This window comes from Lepidochelys kempii, chromosome 18, assembly GCF_965140265.1.
Source record: "Lepidochelys kempii isolate rLepKem1 chromosome 18, rLepKem1.hap2, whole genome shotgun sequence".
NCBI lineage: Eukaryota > Metazoa > Chordata > Testudines > Cheloniidae > Lepidochelys > Lepidochelys kempii.
In genome coordinates this window covers 12,053,564-12,076,184 of record NC_133273.1, presented here as the reverse complement: position 1 = coordinate 12,076,184, position 22,621 = coordinate 12,053,564, and the positions used below count along the sequence as shown (strand labels likewise).

The window sequence follows — 22,621 nt, the reverse complement described above, 5'->3', positions numbered from 1 at the left end:
AACGTGGGGGTGGTGGGAGCAGTCTGAAAGGCTTGTAAACCTAGATCGAATCACTCCCACCTACATGGATGAACACATTACAGAAAAGTATACAAGCTTTTCTTTGCAAATGCTGCAGTCACTTGCCCAGGCATGCGCTACAGTCCCAGGAGGCCTATGCGGATAGTTTCCACCAATGCTTAACTTGAAGAAAGAAATGGGGGTGCAGGACTTCACTGCATCGAGGGGAGCTCACTCTCTTCTCTGGATTCTTCTAAACCGACTCATCATAAAGGATACAGCTGAAGAGGGCAATTTTTTTTTGCTTCTAAGTGCACCAGGTTGCACTTAGTGGCATGGCTTTTCATTTTGGGGAGGGATCGCTCAGTGGTTTGAGCACTGGCCTGCTAAACCCAGGGTTGTGAGTTCAGTCCTTGAGGGGGCCATTTGGGGCACAAATTGGGGGATTGATCCTGCTTTGAGCAGGCGGTTGGACTAGACCTCCTGAGGTCCTTTCCAACCCTGATATTCTATGATTAAAAAATGTGAAGTGGGGAGGATCAGTGGCCTCACTTGCAAGGGAGTACTCCCATCCCCCATCCGCCCCCTCTGCAAATTACCACGTGCAAATACCAGCCTCTGACAACACACAGCACTGCCATATGCCCCCACTTAAACCCCAGGCACCCTGCAGGCTTTACGTCAGGACAGAACAAGTCCTAAAGTTTTCCTAGCATCTAGTTCTAAGAGGGGCAGCAACAGCCTCCTGCACAGGAAGAAGAAAATGCACTGTGGGTACTTTTCTATTGGGTCACACATTGGAATAAGTCGAGAAAACCTGAAAAGTTCTGCTAATTTCACAGGAGACCTCGACGGCCTGTTCCTGCAGCCTCATCTTGACTCCTTCTCCGACAGGCTAATAAATATATACCTCTGTCTTAGATTTATTCCAGACCCTCTGTTTGACATCTGGCTACAAGATGGTGGCACTGAAATGTGCAATAATGATATAGGGATTAAAAAAAGGGTGGAGAGAGCAGGGAAAACCAAAATTAAAATAAGTGGAAGGGCGGAAATTCTTTTGAGAAAGCCTTAAGGCTTCTACAAAGCATGCCTGCATGAGCCGTGCCTCCAGCTTACCCGCCTTACGTCTGAGGGGACAGAAGACCTCAACCAGCATTCCAGAGGAGGCGCTCCGTGAAACAAAGTCTTCAGAATGTATCCAGCCACGCAAGACACTAGTTCATAAAGGCGCAAAACATTCCTTCTCTTCGCACCAGAGGGAGGGATCTTGTCCAACTCGAATTCTAAAGAGAAGCGCCAATGTTTTCCTTGTTATTTTCTGTTTGCTGCATACCTCTCCCCCACTGTGACTGCTATTTGACCTGCTGTCCGCTCAGAGACCCTGAGGGGTGGGGAGAGCTAAGGGGGTGTGTGCGGGGAGGGGAAGGGTGAGTCTCGGGTGGCATTTGACTCGTTCATATTCATTAGAAAGAAACAGACAGTACTCAGTGTACAGAGGAGCAGGGATGGGGGGTTTGGTATATTCTGTGGGAATGCCTCTTTACCGCCTCTTTGAATTGGCATGTCACTAATTAATGGAACCTCAAACCAAAGTTTTAATTTAAGGGTCCCCAGCAGGGAAGCCCTCTTCCACCAGTTCTGTTTGTTCTTACAGCTGCAAGGCTGGCATGCCTGATCATGGATAATGAGAAAATATACAGGATTAGATGGGGAGAGGAGGGCAGCGTTCCCCCTCACCCCAAATGGATCTCAATACAGATGGTACCTTTGTATTCCTGGCAGATCCCTGGAAGGGCTCTCTCGTGAACTAACTAGAGCTCTTGCCAAATTCTCCTGCTTCTCAGAAAATAAATAAACCTCCAAGAGCCCACTGGGGGAACACTGGGGGTACAGAATCACAGAGACTAAATGCACCTTTGCAATCTCTCCACAGAGCTGCAGATATCTAGGGAATCAATACAAAACCCCACTGTAGGATGCCTTTTCAAAGCAGATGCCATAATTAAGCTTTGTGATCCTGACCTCAGGGGGAAAGCACAGTTAATCTCCAATATCTAGGGAAGTTGGACGCCATCATGGCAATAATGATCCCTCAGACCCTGATCCTGCAACGGGACCTACTGACTTCTCTGGGACCCTATGTAGGCAAAAAAGTCTGCATGGATCGATTTCTTTGCAGGATCGGCCTCTCAAGCCCGATCAACACTAAATTTAAAGTTAAGTCCACCCCACTGAGCAGTGTAGTTAAGCCAGCGTAACCCCCGGTGTAGACAGCGCTAGCTCGATGGAAGAATTCTAGCTACTGCCTCTTGGGGAGGTGGATTAGCTATACCAACAGGAGAACCCTTCCTGTCAGCGTAGGCAGTGTCTACACAGAAGCGCTACAGTGGTGCAAGCTGTGCCACTAACATTTCAAATGTAGACAAGGCCTTATGTCCGTGGGGCTTCCCGCAGCTCCGAATGGCCGGGAACATCAGCAAAATGTCTCATGGCCCGCATGAGGCCCATGGGCTGCCCACCACTGCCTTAGGTTGTGGAGCTCGCAAAATCCATTCATTGATGAATCTATATGGATATACACCAGCCAGGGATCAGACTGTCAGATTTTAAAAGCATCACCAAATCTAGCTCTTTGCTCTCCATTCTACACAATAGAACAAAGAGAGTATCCAAATGCACAGATCCACTTCCAGCTTTTCCAACGAAACACAGATCTCCTCTAGAAACAGATGTTTTATTATGTGGATTCTTCCTCTCGTCTTTACATTTTTTGCAAGTAACCTCTCCAACTGTAAGCAAACAACATTTTGCTCCCACCATTTGAGGACTGCAAAGCACTTGACAAACATTAAGGAACCGAGCCTCACAACAATCTTTGCTGAAGCACAATGAGAGAAGTGACTTGTCCCGGGGGTCACACACGCAGTCTGAGGCAGAGCTGCAAACAGAAGGCAGGAATCCTACCTCACGCTCCAGTGCTTTAGCCACAAGACTGTCCTTAAAGCACTTTTCTTGAGGTGCTCGCCGATCACACCTGCGGCCAAGCTATGCTGCAGTTATGATTAATACCTCCCTCGGTTGTGTTCTCTTATGTTTAGGACATGGTAGTATGCCCAGTGCTGCACGATGGATCGGTCATGGGGATGTGTAGCTGTACTTTACTGGGTTGTTAAAGAAACTGTATTGTACAAAAAAATAACAAGAACAATAAAAATGAATGTCTCGTTGGGAATTCTACCTCACTGCTTCCTCCCCTTTTTGGCTCATTTAGGGCTTGATCCAACTCTCACATAAGTCATTGGAAAGATCCCCATTGATTTCAATGGGGGTTACATCGGGCCTTTGCTCATTGCGCTTCCCACCTTCACATTTCATGTCCATGCATCACATCCTTCTACTTTTTGGAACATATTCCATTTCCTTCTCTGTGCGGGTTGATCAATGGGATTTCTCAGTGTAAGGACTGCTTGCATGAATAAGGGTGTGCCGAGGAAGGCCCTAAGGTTAATTTGTTCCCAAGCCAACACTGACTAAATGAGTGGAAATCTAGGGATTATTGCTAAAAGGAAATTATATTTCACCACAAATGAACAAAAATATTCAGAAGGACAATTACTTTCTGTATATGATTTCAGCAGTAGGCGGGACCTTCCACTATTCAGATTGTCCATCTCATGAAATATGTCTAGTCACTCCTCTTTCTGAGCTTGCCACTTCAGCCTTTGGACAGGCAACAATAAAGACTTGCTATGGCTAGCGCTGTCCTTCCACACTCAGGCTTCTTGAGTGGCCCCTGAGCGGACCAGCTATTTGCTCCTGTCCAGAGATGCAGAAGGAATGAGCGGAACAATCTGCTTCAATGGCTGTAAAGTACAGCCACCCAATGCAGTGAGCGGGGAAAAAAAGTGGGGTCCCAATAAACACCCTTAGCTAGTAACCCTGCAAAGCCATTTTTTAAATTCTCATTCAAAAAGCTGATCTGATATCAACACTAGTTGCTCTTCCTGTTTCTGTGAGCAGAGTGGGGAGGGATGTGCTGCACCCTGGTTGGAGCAGCCTAAGGGTACAATTAAAACGACAATTAAATCATAAAACTATGAGCGGATGTAAGAATCAGACTCTAAAGAACTAAACATTGTACAAACATCTCAACGTTTTTGTTGTTCTTCCCAAAAGTCCAGTCTAGCCATGCGGTCCTGTGCAAAGGTCATGTTGCTATGGATATGCCCTGCAAGAAATTTGTTGCCTGACAGCAGCACAAGTCACACGAGCAAGGCAGGCTAAAAGCCAAGACCGTTGATTCACAATCTTGTCAGGATTTTGCTGCTTGTGTTGGCTTCATTTTAGAATGAACTATGACCTCTAAGTATGACCAGGTCTATGTTCGCCCTTTAAACGTGTTCATACAGGTGTAGCTTCCAGAAAACTTGTGGATTTCTTCAAGTGCTGACCGAGGGAGAATGCTGCAGAGAAAGAAAATAAACACACTTTTTAATCTGTTCAAATGAGAAGACGCACACACACACACACACACACACACAATGTGGCATGAGGCAGTCATCTTTCCGTCAGAAATACCAAGGGTCCAGTCTTGCAAGCTGCGTGTTTCCAACAACTTCGGTGGGATCTGAAGTTGATCCGAACCTGGAATGACTGGCCCTAAGGGAGAAAGTGCTATAGAGTCTCTTCCTACTAAGAGAGAGCTTACTAAACAGGCCCTGGTAGAACAACGTAACCTGTAAGAAGGCATCATTCCCAGCCTCTGTTTCCCAGAAGCTGGGAATGGGCAACAGGGGATGGATCACTTGATGATGACCTGTTCTGTTCATTCCCTCTGGGGCACCTGGCATTGGCCACTGTCAGAAAACAGGACACTGGGCTAGATGGACCCTGGTCTGACCCAGTACGGCCGTTCTTATCTACATCTCTTAAATTGCAAGATTCTGTTCAATGTTATAAATCTTGAGAATTTATATTGAGAATTGAAGTGCTTTTTTCCTGTTGTCTTTTGTGCTGACAAGCTAAATGAATAATTCATAACAAATAATATATTTGACAGGTGCCCATTCTTCTTCTGGTTGTAAAGTGTCCACGAATGGAGCAAGGTTTTCTCAGATTTATTTGGTATTCAAAGGTATTTAACATATGTTGAGAATTTTGTTCACTTTTGGTTTCCTATCTGAAATCTGGGATGTGTCATTTAGTTGCGATTGGTGACATAAGTCACATGGCAATGTTTCAGTTCTGTGATTGGATGAGCTCTATTTTTAGATGGTTTCTGGTCTCAATGCTCACAGAAAATAAATTTAAAATGTGCTGTCCTCAATTATTTCAGTGAGCGAGACTAGGGTTCATTTTCTGCACACAGTTTCAAGTTCCCTTAAAAAATTGATCACATAAAAATAATTAATTTTGGTTTACATTTTTATGTTCTCATAGCTTTACAGAAAGAGTGGTCTCCAAATAGAAATGAGAAGGTGTATATTTTATACATTTTGTACAGTTGCTGGAATCTGGAGAGGGGGTTACTAAATAAAAAAATCAAATAGATAAATGGGTTAATAAGTAAGAAATTTCCTGGAAACAGATTGTCAGTACAGATCTCAGGGATCTGTGAGTTTTGAGGGCTGGATCTGCTTCCTCATTGGGGGGGTGGGGGCACATACGCAGATGTAACAAACTTAAGACAACTCTACAAATGGAACCGTGCAAAGTTTTCTCCCCATCCTTGATGCCCTCTGGCTTCTGTGGCAGGGGACAATCTGGTCCTAGGTAATTACTGTATCGTGCAACTGTCAAATGAGATTTGGCTTAGCAGACAGAAATCGGGGTTGCCTCCCATCTCTGCCCAAAGGGTAAAATGAGTGGGTCAGGCAGCCACAGAGAACTGAAATATTTACCTTTTCAAGATGACAAGTACATGCATTGTCCACGGAAGGAGGAGGAAGGCTTGGTTCAGCTGAACAGCTTTTACTGTTCTCCTGGCCACAGTCTCTGGCTTCAGTGGGGGGAAAAGATTGGGGAACCTGAGTGAAGAAATTAAGAAGTAAACTCATTACCTAATTAGGGTGCAGTACAATCCCAGTCCTTGGGCTCTCTGAGCTGCTGCCAGCATTCAACCACCCCACAAAACTGTCAGGGAGGAGCAGAGAGAGGATGAGACCCTGGTCCTATCACTCACTACCCAAACCAGTAAAGCTGGGCTGGCACCAAGGCCGAGGGGAGCATATGCTGCATTTTATAAGAGGGCATAACAGGGGCCGCTCCCTCCTCTTCCTCTCTCCTGCCTTTTTCTTGGATTAAATTACTGGCAGGCGAAAGACAAAAACCAGATGCTCCCATGCCTCTTAATACCAGGAACATGGATTTCCAGCTCCCAACGGCGACGTCACATTGCACCATTCACCACGGCGGAGGGTGCACGAACTGTGTTAGCAATTCATATCAAGAGATACGGGTCCACCACTGGTAAAGGGTTAATTTTGGCTAGTCATTAGCCCCTTGAAAACCGTTAACTTTCGTAGGAGCAGGCTAGGGTCCAGTGCCCTTCTCACCGCTGTCAGTGAAACTTTTCGCCATTCATTCCAGTGGGGGAGGATTGAGCCCCTCAACAGGAATAAAGAAGGAACTAGGAACTTGTCGTGTGGATTCCCAACTTGTAGGACTGTTCGCCCCTTTGAACAACCTCAGACATCAGTTTGATTCCTCTGCTCTGATGTCCACAGCTGGCTCCCAGTGCAAAAGTCACTTCTAATTTTCTCTCTAGAAACAATTGCCTGGAAGACACCCTCCCATAGGAAGGGCAAATTGAACTGTACACGTTAGGAGTGTACCAGCAAATCAGAAGAACCAGCCTGATGGCTTCAGGAGGCCTAGACTGACCCCTCTGCTCACAGGCAGCCAGATCAGATATCAAATTCTCTTTAAAAACCCCCAAGCATTAACGAACATGTTCAGCTGATTAATTTCAGTGAGATGATTTACACCATCTCCCCTGGACTGACCTTATTCTCATGCCCTGAAACATCTCTGTGCTGGTGTGGAATGGCAGGACTGTTGTAGCATTCACTCCAGGACAGTCCAGCAATCCCAAGGTCAGGCTTTCCATAAAGGCAAAGGAAGAGGCTTTGGAGGTGCAGTAGTCAATGGCACCAGGGATGGCTGACAAGGCCAAGACAGAGTTCAAGCAAACAATGTGCCCATTCTGCAGCTCCAGCATGCGTGGCAGGAAGGCCTTGGTGGTCTGTAAAGGAACGGAGAGAGAAACTAAAAAAAGAACTTCACAAAGGAGAGACACAACAGGAATTATAGCCACTAAGAAAACAAGCCTAGTGATGCAGGGCCCAATTGTGCTTTCCGTTGTTCAGGGGTATGCGGAGTAATTACATTCAAACTCCATGCTTCAGGCCCCGCTTCATACTGAAGGGAGCCTCGCTGCTCTGTGAGTGGTTCCAAAAAGCCTCAGTTAACCTGATTCCCGTGAACAAAACCAAACCTGTGCTATCACAACCCTAAGCCGTGCACAAAATAAAAGGCAATAAAGATCATGCCCTGTTCTGCTCAGATGCACATTATTTAGGGTAAAGACTTCAACATGGAGAGGAACAACACAAGTACATTAGTTTTTAACGGATCTAATTAGAAACTGAATGAGTTTAATGCAAGCTCTCTTCCTTGAACAATGCAGCCATGCATCTGGTCATGTTTCGCTCATGTTCCAGATGTGCATCAAACAGAGAAACTCTCTTTTGTGCGCCTGGGATTTCTCAAAGGAAATCAGAGTTTTTCTTGTAAGTCACAGGGTGAGTTTAAAAGAGCATCAGAGGCATTATAATTACTGGAAGCCTTTAATATGGTATTTTAGCAGAAGTAACTGAAATCAATTTGAGGGAATCTGTCAAACTCAATTTTTTCCTCAGACTTCTCTCCTCTGGCCTTTGCCTTTCACATTGTTTTTCCTGGCTCGTTTTCATGTCAGGCTGATCTTACCAAGCATCGTTTGGAAAAGTATAGCAGCAGCCAAGTGTTTACTGGCTGTAATTTGTCACTCTCATTTCCAAGTCTGAATACGCTGGATACAGGAGCTTATCTTACCCAGAACTGTCCCAGGGTATTTATGTGTTGTGATTTGAGTAGAGCGTCGTCATCGCTGTCCATCAAGCTCTTACCATGAACGACAGCAGCATTGTTCACTAGGATGGTGATATCACCCACCTGCAAAAAGAAAAAGGGGGCAGCTGATTGGTTACAGTGGACATCTCTTTTCACAAATACAGCAGTCACTTTGGTCCTTTTACTGAAGTGTGACTCCATGGCCTCTTCTGAGTTCCTGCCACACGGGGCTTTGTAATCTTTCTGGTGACTACAACGTACCCCAGGTAGCTTAAAGTAGCTGAAGCACAGGTACTTAACATTTGCACAAATGACTTCTCCATGGTTCTTTTTTCCAGGCAGTTTCGTAGCATGTTGTTTGGCTACTAATGAACTTCTACACCGTTTTGAAACAAAGACAAAGTGGTGTAAAACATTTGTCCCTACAAAGAGACACTCAAAAGGAGAAAGGCAGCTGGAAAGACGGCCAGGAGCATGAGAAGGACTAGCGATAGATCTATAGTTAAAAGAAGTTCTCCCCAAATCAACAGCCAGTTGCCTTTGTTGGGCTATTATTAGGATTCTCTTATATATTATTATAACTTGCATTTTATAATTCAGTTTCAGTCCTATAATATCTCCTAGATCAGGGGTTCTCAAACTGGGGGCTGTGACCCCCTCAGGGGCTTGCGACGTTATTACATAGGGGGGTCACGAGCTGTCAGCCTCCAATCCAAACCCCTCTTCGCTTCCAGCATTTATAATAGTGTTAAATGTAAAAAAGGTTTTTTTTAATTTATAAGGGGGGGTCACACTCAGAGGCTTGCTGTGTGAAAGGGGTCACCAACACTAAAGTTTGAGAACCACTGACCTAGATATTTCAAGAGAAGAGAGGCTGGCTCCGTGGTGGGATATTTGCTCTTTCACAGCTCCTTCCACACTCAGCTTCTTGATACAGTGTCAGGATCCAGCGTAAGACCTACCAGGACTTATTCCCTGCTGTCTTTACACTTTGTGCAAGTATTTCCTCTGTACAAAATTGGTGTCAAATGGACACCTGGTGTGAGTGGATAGAGAATTCTGATTTGGTAGCACTTCGTAACTTCTTTGCCCAGATATAAATGTCAAAGCAAGGTCAGAAGGCATTGGAGAATCAGGCCCTTTATTCCCTACTATCAAAGCAAGAAACGGACAGGGCCAGGCCTTTGCCAGATGCAGAATGTATAGCTGCCCTTCTTCCTAAGCCGCCAGAGAACATTTCCCACTTGCCATTGGTTAGGGGATTTTCTAAGCTCTGCCCATCACTGGATCCACCACACAGACCAACCTTTTCCCGGACAGCTTTGGCTTGCCGATAGACTTCCTCTCGGTTTCCCACATCGCAAATGAAGTAATGGCACTCTGTTCCCATCCTTCTAATCTCCTCTGTGGTTTCCTTAAGGCACTTCTCGGTTCGACCCCACAGGATGATCTGCAGCGAGAAACATTTGCTCAAGTAAAAATTGTTCCTGTTTTGAATCTACTGTAATTAAAATCTGTTTCTAACTTGAACAATTCAACATGGCTCATTTAATTGCATTTGCAGTGCCAGTCCTGTCACATTGTTTCATTTAGGGCTCCACTGATTTTTAAACAAAAATATTTATGTAACACATGGGTCTAGGGAACTACGGTGGTGGTGGTCATGCTGGTGGCCAGCGTTAAGTGACTCCATCGTGATGGTGACTGACGCACAATGTCCAGGTGAAGGCTTTTTATTTGCAAGCTGTGTAACAGTCGGCGCAGAAAATCGGAGCTCTGGGCCAAATGATTGGCCAGTGGCATAAGGTGATCATTAAATATGCCAGGCACATGGGCAATTAAAACAAACAAGCCATCAACACACACACAGTTTCTCTGATATAATCCTAATGTTGTCATGCAGACATGGGGTGGAACTCAGGGAAGTGGGTTAGGTTTAACCCTAAAAACATTGCCCCATATATACATACTGCATATTATTGCTGGTCATACATTGACAACTAAATTTTGTTAGCGCTTCTGCTCCCTGGTAAGGTAAAATACAGTCTAGCCGACACATGGAAAGTAACAGTTTAGAATGCTGACAATTTATAAGCTATTATTCCACGTCAATGGTTTTCAGACTGGGGTACGTACGTAAGCTCTCATCAGGAGCTACGCGAGAAAAATTCAGTAATGGCGGACAAAGCATTTTATTTTGTCAGACTTGGCAACCTAGTCATAGGTCTATTATGACGCTATCTCAGATGGGGGTATGCAGGAGACTACATCATTTGGAAAGACGTTCCCAGCCTAAAAAGTTTGGAAACCACTCTTCTAGGTGAATTCCCAATTCAAGAGAATGGAGGAGGAGGAGAAGCCAATACTATACCAAAGAGGAGGAAATTAAGCAAGAAGCTCATTATAAAACAATGTGGTGGTTTTCAGTTAAACCCACAAGAGCAAGGAGACTCACCATTTAGTGAGTTCAACAGGCTTTTTGTCGAAGGAAGGCCACAGACTCAAGCCCTATGATTCCTAAACCAACTTTGTCTCAGACTTGCTGTCCTGGGGACATTGCAGCTCCTATGCCATATGCTCAATATAATGGGTCAGCATCTGCAATGGGGCTGTGAGAACTCTAAACACACATTGACAAGGACATTTTAAATCAGAAACCTCAATTGTTACCTTTATTTATTTTGCAATTAATACATGCAAGCTCTCATTCAGCATTTATTTAACAAGCTGACAGCAACATTCTAGTTCCCATGCCTATGTCTTCCGGGACCAATTGCAGCAGCCCGCGGGGTCCCCTGAAGTGCGGGGCCCAGAGCAGTCGCCCTGATTCACCCTACCCAAGGGATGGTTCTGTCCATATCACTGCGAGCCATCGGAAACGTGTCATTTTACAAAAGTGAAATTACAGGACAGCGTGTATTCCTACAGACTTTAATGGCACTGACCTCCCCATGAGCTGGTAGGCAAAGCAGGAAAAAGAAAAGAAAATCTGTAGGTTGCTTATGCTCACAAGGCAGTTTTCACCACACAGAAATCCCCACAGAAGAGAACATTCTTAATGCAAATTACTATTCAGGATTAAGGGATCAACATGGCTAACGCAACATGGCATAACCAGTATTAAACCATAGAAGAGAGAAGAAATTCTCAGAGCCAAATGCTCCTCCTAAGTGGGTTATTCTGCATAAGAGATTAGAAAATTGGGCTCATAACAGGAAAGGCTTTTAGCCTTAATGATGGTGTCATTTCTGAGCAATTTGCTAATGCTGGTAGAAAATCTTCTGAAATACAGATCTTACGTGACTCTGTGACTCAAGCTTTCAGCCACTGCACTCCCTTTGATGATTAGTGTGAACTGATTGGTATTTTTTTTAACTGATTGTTGTTTTTTTTAAAAGGGTTAAAGAAGTAATACATTGCATCTTTAGGATTTTAGCTCTCTTTGACTTTTGGGTGACCAAGTGCTGAAAGACAAAAAGGTCCAGAGACTGAATTACATAACTGCCCGTAACGCAACCCCTAGAGTCAACTGGATGACAGCACAAGACGACAGAGCATTCAGCATTCCCTGCCCACAATAAAGCACTTGAAGAAAGTTTCCTCGCTGGACAAGATGAGCCACTTCATTATCAGCACAGGGCCTGATTCTCATTTACACTGCTCCTGCAGTACAAAGGACACTTGAAGTACAGCCGAACATGGATAAAAATTGACTGTACCTGGGTTCCAGCCAACTTCCTTAATGGGTTAAATTTAAAACGAATGCTGTTCTTTAAACCCCTGTGATCTTTATGTATCTTTATTTAGACACACACCCAGAAATACATACAGATATAGAGATGTAAGGAGCTTCTGAAGGGACCACTGTGTCTTTGGAGGTTTGTTGACTGTGTTCCATTTGGCTTCACAATCAAACAAGGTGCCTGAACTGCCTTTGAACCAGCTCTGAATCTGCCTGTCCCTCTTTTTCACACCCATTTGTTCCAAAGGCGTAACCAGAAGATACAAAAATTCAAATCTCTCTAGTTAACCCTTTTGCAAAGCTGCTGTAAGAAACATACTACATACGGTCTTGCTGTGATATGCAATGATAAAGCTAAGTGGGCAGACACTCACATTTCACTGGGGTTGTATGAGGACAACACTCGGGAGGAAAGAAAAGAAGCAGAACTTCAGTACTATGCATGGGGGATAGGATGCAGAGAGCTTTTAGAGCAGGCGAGATTGAGCCAGAGCCATTTTGCTGGAAACCTTGGCTCACAGAGGAGGTTGCGGGCAAGGAGAAATAGGTCTTCAACTTTAAAATGCTTCAAGAAAAGATCCACTACGGCCAAAAGTCTGAATAAATAAATGGCAGAATGTAGAATGCTCTCCTAGCCAACCCAACAGCCCCCCTGCTTAAAAGCCACCCTTTTAAAAGGTAGCCTTGACAAGCCAGTGCTTGCAGGTCTCTATGCTTCACCCTGTCCCAATGATCCCCACCACCCCCACCAAGCTTGCAAAACTGAAGTTAGCCTGTGTTCAGTGTCATCTTGTTTTCATAGCTTGGTTGGGAGCCACTTCCAATTTCTGCTCTGTAGACTCGAAGAGAAAGACAGAATGTGTGAAATTTCACAAGATTTTAATTTACTGTTGAAGAAGTATTTTTAAAAGGGTGGAGGAGGAGGAACAGTGTGACCACAGAGGGAGTTATGAAATACAAAAGGGATAATATAAAATTCTCTGGGCCTCTCTCACTTATGTATAAAGAGGGAAACAAAATACAACACTGATGGCTGCTTATGAAGGCATCAGGCAAAAATCTATGGAATTATGCATTTACATTCATGGGGAGTTTAGCCTGTTGTTTGCAAGGGGACTACCAGGTTCATGCCCATCAATGCAACTGGTGAAAACGTAAATCAACAAGCTGAAGAGGCGGAGAGAGAGAGAGAGTGAGCCAGACGGGGGAACCAGACAAGGCAAGAAAATGACCTATCCTCCCCAGCTGTCTGGGCTATCACACGACCGATAGATAACAGGAAACAGACTTCTCTCTCCATTTCCACTCTGCTTGTCAGCATTGCCATCTGTATGAGTCAAACGGGGACAAACTTACACATAATGATGTCAGGAAATACATTGTGAAGAACTGTACGAGCAGGGGACGAGTGTGCCATCGCATTATGGTGCAAGCGTGGGACATGGTAACATTTTGTAAGCCAATAATGGCTATTTTGGGACCTTGACTAACCTGTGGGCTAGCCTTGCAAAATGACTCCATCAAAATGTGGGCTGTTTTGGGTGGGGTGCGGTACCCTGGCCACAGCTCCAGCTCCTCTTCCTTTAGTTTTCCCAGCCCATGGCACTGCCCAGACTCAGAGTGTGTTAGCCTTTGTGGAGGAGAAAAGTAATGGCTACAAGACCAACCTTCCTACTGCCATTTTTGCTGGTTTTAGTGATGGGCAAAACTCAAAATGCTTCACTTCTATGTCTAGTCAAAACGTCTTTGGTCTAGAAACCAGGCTGAATACTCTCACAAGACCAGGCTCCCGTGTGAGGCTTTCGGTCTCTGTCTGACGTTTGGCCAGAAGGCTGAGTTGGCACATCCCTATTTGTCTTGCGTCTCTGCCTCTTTAGAGCTCAAATCCTGACAGAGTTTTGGACAGGGGCTGAGAAGGGACAGAAACCTTTTCCCGAGCCAAAGCACCAGTAGACTTTCAATCACTGTTGCAATCTGAGCCCTATAGTACTATCCATTGCTCCGGAACTCCATCACCACCGTGGGTTTTGGCCAGTAGATGCCTGTAGTCATTACTTCTTTTTCCTCCTCTCCTATGGTGCAATAGTTTCAGTCCCGTTTTTGACTTTTTCCTGGCGGCTTCTCCATTGTCCTTTCCCAACTAGTGTTTGCACCACCCTGCTCATAGGTGCCGGACTCTTCTGAATTCAAGCCGCCTTAACGCATTTGCAGCTTGACATTTTCTGTTGGCCACCCTGGTGAGGTTGCATCAGATCATACCACGACTAGCCACAGAGGGATTCAGAGTCACCGGTGGTCTTTGGTGCCCCAACTATTTTCCAAATAAGCCCTTTCCAGGGCTCTCACGGTCAGTGTCAGAACCCCTGCCTGTGTTTTGCAGATGTTGGCTCTTGCTGGTCTGTAGATGAGCAAACATGGTGCTCTGTGCACTGCTGTCACTCCTTCAGACGTGGCACTCTAAGCAACTGTCATCGTACCTTATGCTTAAAGTTAGCCTTAAGAGAGCTCAGTCAGCTTTATCTTATTGCAAAGAGCACATATGTAGCTTATTAACACCCTAATCTTGAAACGTGTCTGGATCTGGAGTTCAGGGAATGGCCCATTCTAAAGATAGGAGGCATTTGCAAAAGGCAGAGGGGGGATTTGGACTATGAATGCTCCAAAGTTCTGAGGTTTTTTGGATCTGGGATTCCAGTTTGGACACCAGTATTAAAATTTAAGCCTTTCGTCCCAAACTTCTTACAAAGTTCGCAGCTAAATGCTAGAAAGAGGAATCCTCACGGTGCTAGGAATTTCTGCTTTACAAAGAGAGATGCAGTGGTGAAGGAGACAGAGAGACACTGTTCCTTATTACATGGCATGTCAGGATGTTGCATAGCCATCCATTCATGGGTTTGGAGGGAAGGGAAGGAAAATTTAATCTCTGTCATGAAGAAGTTATTGGACAGATTGTTTCCCACCCTGGAAAGAATCCAGCCACCGTGTCTTCTCTCCCCCACCCACTCCTGCCCCCCGCTCCCTACGGCACAAGACACGCTCTCCTTTCAAAAAGTTACTGACCAGAAAATTGTTGAGGGCAGCGGCCCAGTGAGGCGGTTAATCCCCGCTGCGGCAGGGCTGCTCACAGAGGCTTCCTGCCCTGTGGTTACCTCTGGGTGACCCCAGTGGTTGGCAGTCAGGTGGAACGTGAAAGCAATCGCTTAGGCTACCAGCTGATGGTGGTGGAGGGATTCTTCCTGCTAGTGGACACAAGAAATATCGGGAGATTTATGATGGCACAGGAACTTTAAAAGTAGCTAGTGACTGCGACCTCTCGGATCGCTGCAGATTTCCCCAGGATGGATTCTCACGTTTGGTTTGCAAAACAAGCCCTATCACTTTATCTTCCCCTCTCTGGCAAACCACCGAGCTCCTTAGCTGGCCTTAGGAGAATCATTCGAGCCAGAGCCGCAGGCTCAGCAGACAGTGTTGGACTCTTAGGAATCTTTAACTCTGAACTTTAGGGTGCTAACGAGACATGCCCCCGGGATGCAAGCAGGCTCTAGCTGCTGTTATCCTAAGGCAAGAATGTCCCATCGAGGGCTCTGCTGGCTATTTGCCAGGCGCTTAATGCCCCCCTCCCGCCCCATAGGCTTAAATCCTAACTTTCCCCCATCAAACAAGCCAATGGGAGTTATACTGTTGGCTTCCATAGCATGAGGGATTTGTATAAACTGGTGCAGATATCAGCTGCCCCTTTCTGAACACAGATAGGAGGCCCACGGAGGCCCCAGCATGACCTGCTCCAAGCAGGTTTTGATTGCATCTCTGTATCAAAGAGAAAGGCAGCTGGAGATTGCTGTTACACACTGCAGAACAATGTGAGCTATATTTGGTCCATCAGGAGTGGGGAGGACCCTTTGGCCAGTGATGTCATAAAGGTGTCCTATGGCTTATTCACAGCTTTCAGGTGTCCTCCAGGGAGAGGTCACATAGCCAAAAGCAGAGCAAGAACAGCACGAGATTTTACAGGAGTGAAGAAGAGGGCCTGAAAAAGGTGTATTTTAAAAAAGTAGTAGAGAGACAGCACAAGAAAGATAAATTTCTGCAGGTGAGATCTATAACCCCAGACCTTTAGATATCGATTACAGGGGTTTTTACAAAAAGAAAAGGAGGACTTGTGGCACCTTAGAGACTAACCAATTTATTTGAGCATAAGCTTTCGTGAGCTACAGCTCACTTCATCAGATGCAGGAGAGCACTGGAAAAGCCATTTAATCTGCGGCCCAGAAGCATTGCTAGCATAAACTGGGACAACACCAGTGAACGGCCCCCCTTTTATTATGTCATCGGTGATGAATTTGGCCCTAATATTCCACAAATCTGACATATTGTGCTAACCATCAGAGAAGCTACCAGTTCACTAAATAAGGGCTGGAAAAGAGTCGATAGCTGGAATAGTTTTGAGAGAGAACGTCTCCCACTCCATGCTACTCACTCTATATTAGTAAGGGCATGTTTTAATGGATCACAGCAACTCAATTCTATGCACTGGTTAGCAGCCGCAGAGTTCCATCCCGAAAGTGGGTAGCATTTCAGAATGGATGAAGCAATCTTGTTTGTAGATCAGTTTGAAGACACTCTGGGATAAAGGTGTTTATATAAACATATCAGAGCCCTTCCCAGCTTGATCTCATTCCTGCTATCCTCACAAATCAAAAGAAACCACAGCATCTCCCAGCCACAGATTGCTAGAGATATTCCGGGTGAGTAGGATAACACTTTTTGGCCCCTCTCAACCTCCTTCCGCTATCACAGAGAAACAAAAGTCGCTCTGTTTGAGCAGGCATTTGCCATCGCCCAGGCTATTACCCATGTTTAAACAGAGAGCCTTTGTGCTGCCAATCCTGAAAGTTGCTGAATGGTTTCTGGAAGGACAAAGTACAGATAATCCAGAGAAGTATTTCAGCCTCATCCCAGTCTATCTGCAGAGCCCTGGCACTCACACCTCAAAGAGGCACATTTCAGTATATTCTATATCCTGGGAGAGTTTTCGGCATTCTGGACTCAGGGTGCCGTAGGCCCCACAGCCTGAAAAACATGATTGTATTTTGGTTTTGATGTTCAATGGATTTTTCTCCCCCACCCCTTCCACTCCCTTGCCCTCTGGGTAAATGCGGACAAGTTAGTTCAGGAGTACTTCACAGGAGAGGCATGCTAAAGACCCGATTACAGGCAGAGTGGGAGGGGTGGCTGTGCAGAGTGAAAAGTCAACCTTTGCTTTAAAAAGAAAAAAAGAACCTTTTGATGCCCGGAGTAGATCAAAATACTCAACCCAGCCCCTTGGTGAAATCTGTATGAACTGTAAGCATAGCTGTTGGAACGAGGGGTGCTGGGGGTGCGGGAGTACCCCTGGTTTGAAGTGATTTCCATCATTTACAGGGTTTACAGTTTTGTTTAATGGCTCTCAGCACCCCCGCAAAGCAGGGCAATGGCAAAATTCTGCCAGTTCCTATATTGGCAAGCAATCAAAAGTGCAGAGGGTGGGGTGGAAAGGGACAAATATGGGTATGGGGGACCGAGAGGGGTAAGAGGGTAGCCCTCAATTAGCCATTTCACACATAGGCTTTTCTAGACTAGGCTTTAAAGGTCTGATATTGGATCACATTAACTAGCTCAACCTAACAATCACTTCAGTCAAGCCAGGGCAAAAATTGGGGATTGGTCCTGCTTTGAGCAGGGGCTTGGACTAGATGACCTCCTGAGGTCCCTTCCAACCCTGATATTCTATGAAGGGAAGTGGTATGTTAGAACATGCTACGTTGGTCATGTTAAAGCCTGGGGGAACGTAAGTATTGCTGAATTTAAATATCACAGAGGTCTGCTAGATTCTACTGGGAACACCTCTGTGAAGGGTAATGAGGACATCCTGCCATTAAAGGGCCTGACTCCTCTCTCACATACACATATTTTGACACTGGGCTAACTCAACAGACATCAGTGGAGTTACTCTGGATTTACACTGGTCAGAGTGAGCAGAGTCAGGTCCAAAGTCTTGAGTTGAAGGCTAAATTGAGGAAGAAAAACAACCGTGAGAAACAGAAACAACGAGGAGTCCAGGGGAACCTTAAAGACTAACAAATGTTAGAGACAGAGTTATGGAAGAGAATATATATGAAATGAAACACGGGTTGGAGTTACATAAGGGTGCAATGCTTACGGCTGGGTCTTTCAAAGGAGACTAAGGTGTTAAACTCCTATTGAATTTCAACAGAATGTGGGTGCCCTAGCGCTTAGGTTCCTTTGGAATCCCAGCCCCTAATGCTTTATGACATACAAGGAGTAAATTGAGCCATACCTGCAAAGCTAAAATACTGATTTATTGTTTGAGGGGCATGGGGACAAACAAAGAGAATTAGCACAAATGTTTTACACAAAAGCGCTGAAGCTAGTCCACCATGCACCATTTCCCTGATGGCTACAGAGCAAGGTATTGTTACCATGTCAGGTGGGAACATTTGCTGAGCTATGAAGAATAAAGGTCAATTAAGCCTATGAAAGGCATCCATCTGACTGCCATAAAATGAGAGGCCTTCTGTACTCGCAAGGCCAGGAGGTGCTTTCATTTACAACGGAGTAAATGCAGAGTAACTACTGATGTGAGCACAGATATGCTGGATTTATAGTGGAGTAAAGGATCTGATCTCACTCCCACTGAGATTAATGGTCGTTTTGCCATTGACGTCAGTTCGAGCACAGCCGGGCCCTAAGTCAGATCAGAATCTAGTGTTCAGTTTTAGCTATTGAGCTCATGGACAGTTGATTAGAAGAGCAGTCCCTGGTATCTTCAGAAAATGCTGAATTAATGTTGCTCCAGGACTCTGACTGTTACTCTAAGGCTCCTCCTCTCTGAAGTCCTTGCTTTTGCCCTTTCCCAGTTTCCTCTCCTTTCAGACAGGAAAGAAGAAAATGAAACAAAAACCTTCTGTTCCCTGCGCTTTCCATCTCCAAAGGATGCAGCCAGGTGCACTCCTGCAGCACAGTGGCAATCCATCACTGAGCCCACCCAAAGTCATCTTCTTTCTTCCTCCATCACAAATGTTCCTCTCCTCCAGGTGGCGTATGAACATCAAACATATTTGAAATTTTCCTCCTCTCCGAAGCAGTCTTTCACATCTGGAGGCCAGGGGTCAGATCCTCAGCTGGAATAAACTGGCATTTCTCCATTGACTTCAGGGGAGCGCTGGTGATTTACACCACCTATGGACCTGACCCCAAAAGTTTAAATATAAAGGTTCTTTTAGACAGCAAACTCTGCATAGCAGGGACTGTCCTTAGTGTCTGGCCTTGTAAACCAGCAAAACACACTGTCAGCACTTAACAGATAGCAAATAATGGGGTCCACATCCTATTGTAATAGGACCCCTTGTGCTACTCCACTGGCACAGAGGATGCAGAAAATCCCTGGTAACAGGCAGTGTGGCAAGGGAGAAAAGGCCAGAGCATATTTTGGGTTGGTAACCAGACCTTTGAGGCTGCTCTGTCTTATCAGCGGGCAGTGCCTCAAAAATGGCCTAAAGCATCCTCGGGTCCTGTGCTCAGTGCAGCCTGGCCAAACCGGAGAATCAGCCCCAGTAATTCTCAGTCATGTAAATTAAATAAACAAGGTTTGCTCAGTTTTGTTCCTCCAAGTGAATCTCTGGCTTTTCTACTGTAAATGTTGACTTCCCAAAACCCAAAGGATTGTGTTAAAAATCACTGGTGGGCATTGTTATGCTATTCATTTAAATGCGAACCAGATTCCCGGTCTCAAATGGACCCCTCTTTTCCCCACAAGGAAGGAAAGGGGATGGAGAGAAGCAACTGAAAACCAGGAGTAATATGCAGACACCTGCTCCCAGTAAAGCTGGATCAATGGAGGCCTTCCTCGGTATAGTGGAAAGAACACTTTGATTTTCTGTCTGCATACAGGAATTTAAGATCATTTCCCTCCACTTTGTGAGTACAGAGGGCATTGTTCACCTATCAGGAGTATGTGAGGACAGGTGGCCCCATGCTGATTTCTCTTCAGTGGTTTTGCCAGTCGCTTTTGTCTGTAACATAAACTGCAACTGCAGATTGCATGGGGATCTGTTGTATAGAACAGTTGAGGAAGAGGAAGGGTGGGTTGTTTGCGAGAAGAGGTCACGCAGGAGTCAGCCTTTACAATCCTATTAACGCGGGGACAGGGTCAACTGGAGTGCACCGTGCCAGCAAAAGCACCAAGTGGCCACAAGCTGTCAGGGCTGCAAAGGTTCATGGAGGCATTTGTGGGGGGAAAGAAGTGATAGCTTTTTAACAAAAAGAAAAGGAGGACTTGTGGCACCTTAGAGACTAACCAATTTATTTGAGCATGAGCTTTCGTGAGCTACAAAGCTCATGCTCAAATAAATTGGTTAGTCTCTAAGGTGCCACAAGTCCTCCTTTTCTTTTTGCGAATACAGACTAACACGGCTGTTACTCTGAAACCAGCTTTTTAACAGTCAGTTTCTGCCACACGATGTGCTAGAACTTGCCTCGGTTCTGGGACATTAAAGCACCCAAAGCAACATCCAGTCAGAAAATTCTCTGCCTGCAACTAGTCAAAAGCAAAGGGGAGGAGCACGTTTGTGTGGATTCTTTTTAAAAATGTGTTAATTTTAAGTACTGCTTTGAAAACGTCTAGTGACAGAAACACAATGTGCCATCTCGGGAAAATATTGTCCAATTTTTTTTTTAACTGTTAATATTTGCTTAACAAACCTGGCATGTCTAATATGCGTAATCAGAGATTTCACTCAATTTAATAAAATCACTTGAAGTGGCATGTCAAGGGTCGTGTAAAGATGTTCACTCTGTACATTTGTAACACCCTGGTAAATAGACATATCTGATGATTATATTACTCTCTAATGTTCCTTTCAACAAAAGCTCACTGTTGTAATGATTATTGTATTGACTCTGATGTTTTCATGGCAAAGATCTGTAAACCTGTTAAAACTTCCACCATAAATAGTTTTTAAAAAAATAATCAAACTACTACACTGCAGCCCTCTCCATCCACTCTGCAAGACAGGCCCCACTAGCCCACATAACCCACATTCATATAAAAATTTCCACAGAGAGCTCAGGAAATCATGTGGAGATAAAACACGCAGGTGCAGAAAGCATTACTGTAGCAGACAGGGACCAGGGAAAAGCCAATGAACAAAAATCTAAAAAGAGTGTTAAAAGTTATTGGGTCTGGTTCGGGAAAATGATTTGATCCAACATCAACATATTGAACAGTGCCCTTTTGCACACTTGTTTTCTGAATTCAGCATTAATTATTATTATGATTGTGCACTGCTCATATCTCCCAGGATAATTGGATCCCACAGAACATAACATATCACAGGTTAAAACATGGGTGCAACAGGCTTATGCATTAACTGCAACAACAACAAAAAGTTACACTGACATTAAGGATTAAACCATTTATTTTTATAAAGCAAGAAAAGGCAGCATTTAGGTTGCCCATTTAGCCTGTAATGGCGCCAACTGTTAGGGTGAAGGGAAATATGAAATTCAAAGGTTAGTCATGACTGGTCACATAAGTCACATGATATTATTTCCGTCACCTGACTGGATGAGCATAACTCTTAAAATCAGGTTTCCGGTGTGACTGCTAATGGAAAAGGAATGAGCATTTGAACATGCAAGGTATAAAATTGGTGCAGAGAAAACAAACAATGTCTGTGGAAAGAATTTAAAAAGGGCGGGGAAGCACAAACAAACTGGAGTGATTTGTTTAGGAATTTGCTTGCACATTTGTGTAACATTTTTCCCTAGTATTCACCCAACTCTGTTACTGATTTTGGGCTTGATCCTACAGAGGAGCTAAGTGCTCTCAACATCTACCGAAGTTACACTTGAGGGATGAGTTGAGGACACTTAGCCCTTCTCAGGAAATGCTCAGTACATCTCTTTAATTCAAGCTGTAATGCTTTCCACCCAAAATTTATGTTGACTGCAATATACAGAGCAAAAGAGGATGTTTGGTTTAATTTACAATTTTCTTAATTTTAAATTAAAATGTTATTGACATTTTAACAGTGTTTTATTTATTTTTTTGTGGACAATATGGAGAAATCAGGGAAGAGTTTTATAATATGAACTGTACACCAGCCAGGTGATATAGTAAAAAAGGCAGATAAATTAACCCTCGGATACTAGGATGAGTCTAAAAACTTGGACAGCCGGTCTTGTGAATGCTGTTCTGTGACCTGGAGCTGGGATTTGCACAGCATTGTCGCCAGGTCCTGCCATGATGCATCCTTCTGGCTTCATTGCAATCCAGGGGATTTTGCATTTTATTGCACTGCCACAATGGGAGAACCCAAAGAATGGTGACAAAACAATAAACGGGTAAGAGGCTCTGACCTATGAGGAGAGCCGAAAGGAAGTTATACAGCTGAGAAGAAAGACAAGGGGGGATATGATAACCATCTATAAATACATGAGAGGGAATGACAAGGAAAAAAAGGAGAACATTTCAGGTCTCAAAGGAGAGGAAAGTATAACTAGGAGCAATGGCCTGAAACAAAACAAAGAAAATTTTAGGAGGAACACATTTCTAACACTAAGATCAGTTATTCATTATTGTTTACTTGCCTTCCACTAGGGTCCACAATGTGTAGGCACTGTCCACACGCACAGGAAGAGAGTCCTTTCTCAAAGAGAATATTTACCCATGAGACTATTGAGGGAACACTGAGTTATTTTAAA

At 44.6% G+C, this 22,621-nt stretch overlaps 1 protein-coding gene across 3 annotated transcripts in view; it reads right to left on the bottom strand.

The window, feature by feature from the left end:
- Positions 1–2,718: 2,718 nt before the first annotated feature.
- Positions 2,719–22,621, bottom strand: part of DHRS3 (dehydrogenase/reductase 3) — a 41,468-nt gene continuing 21,565 nt past the window's right edge. Inside the window, exons 1-6 of one of the 3 annotated variants that reach the window (XM_073316662.1) lie at positions 14,918–15,073; positions 9,422–9,565; positions 8,098–8,217; positions 7,008–7,246; positions 5,904–6,029; positions 2,719–4,466 (exon numbers count right to left, since the gene is read on the bottom strand). In XM_073316662.1, the coding sequence (XP_073172763.1) occupies positions 4,382–4,466; positions 5,904–6,029; positions 7,008–7,246; positions 8,098–8,217; positions 9,422–9,505 (654 nt within the window). In that variant the 5' untranslated portion in view covers positions 9,506–9,565; positions 14,918–15,073 and the 3' untranslated portion in view covers positions 2,719–4,381. Of the gene's footprint in view, positions 4,467–5,903; positions 6,030–7,007; positions 7,247–8,097; positions 8,218–9,421; positions 9,566–10,570; positions 10,593–14,917; positions 15,074–22,621 lie in introns of those variants that run through there. The other 2 variants (XM_073316661.1, XM_073316660.1) reach the window with 2 other exon arrangements.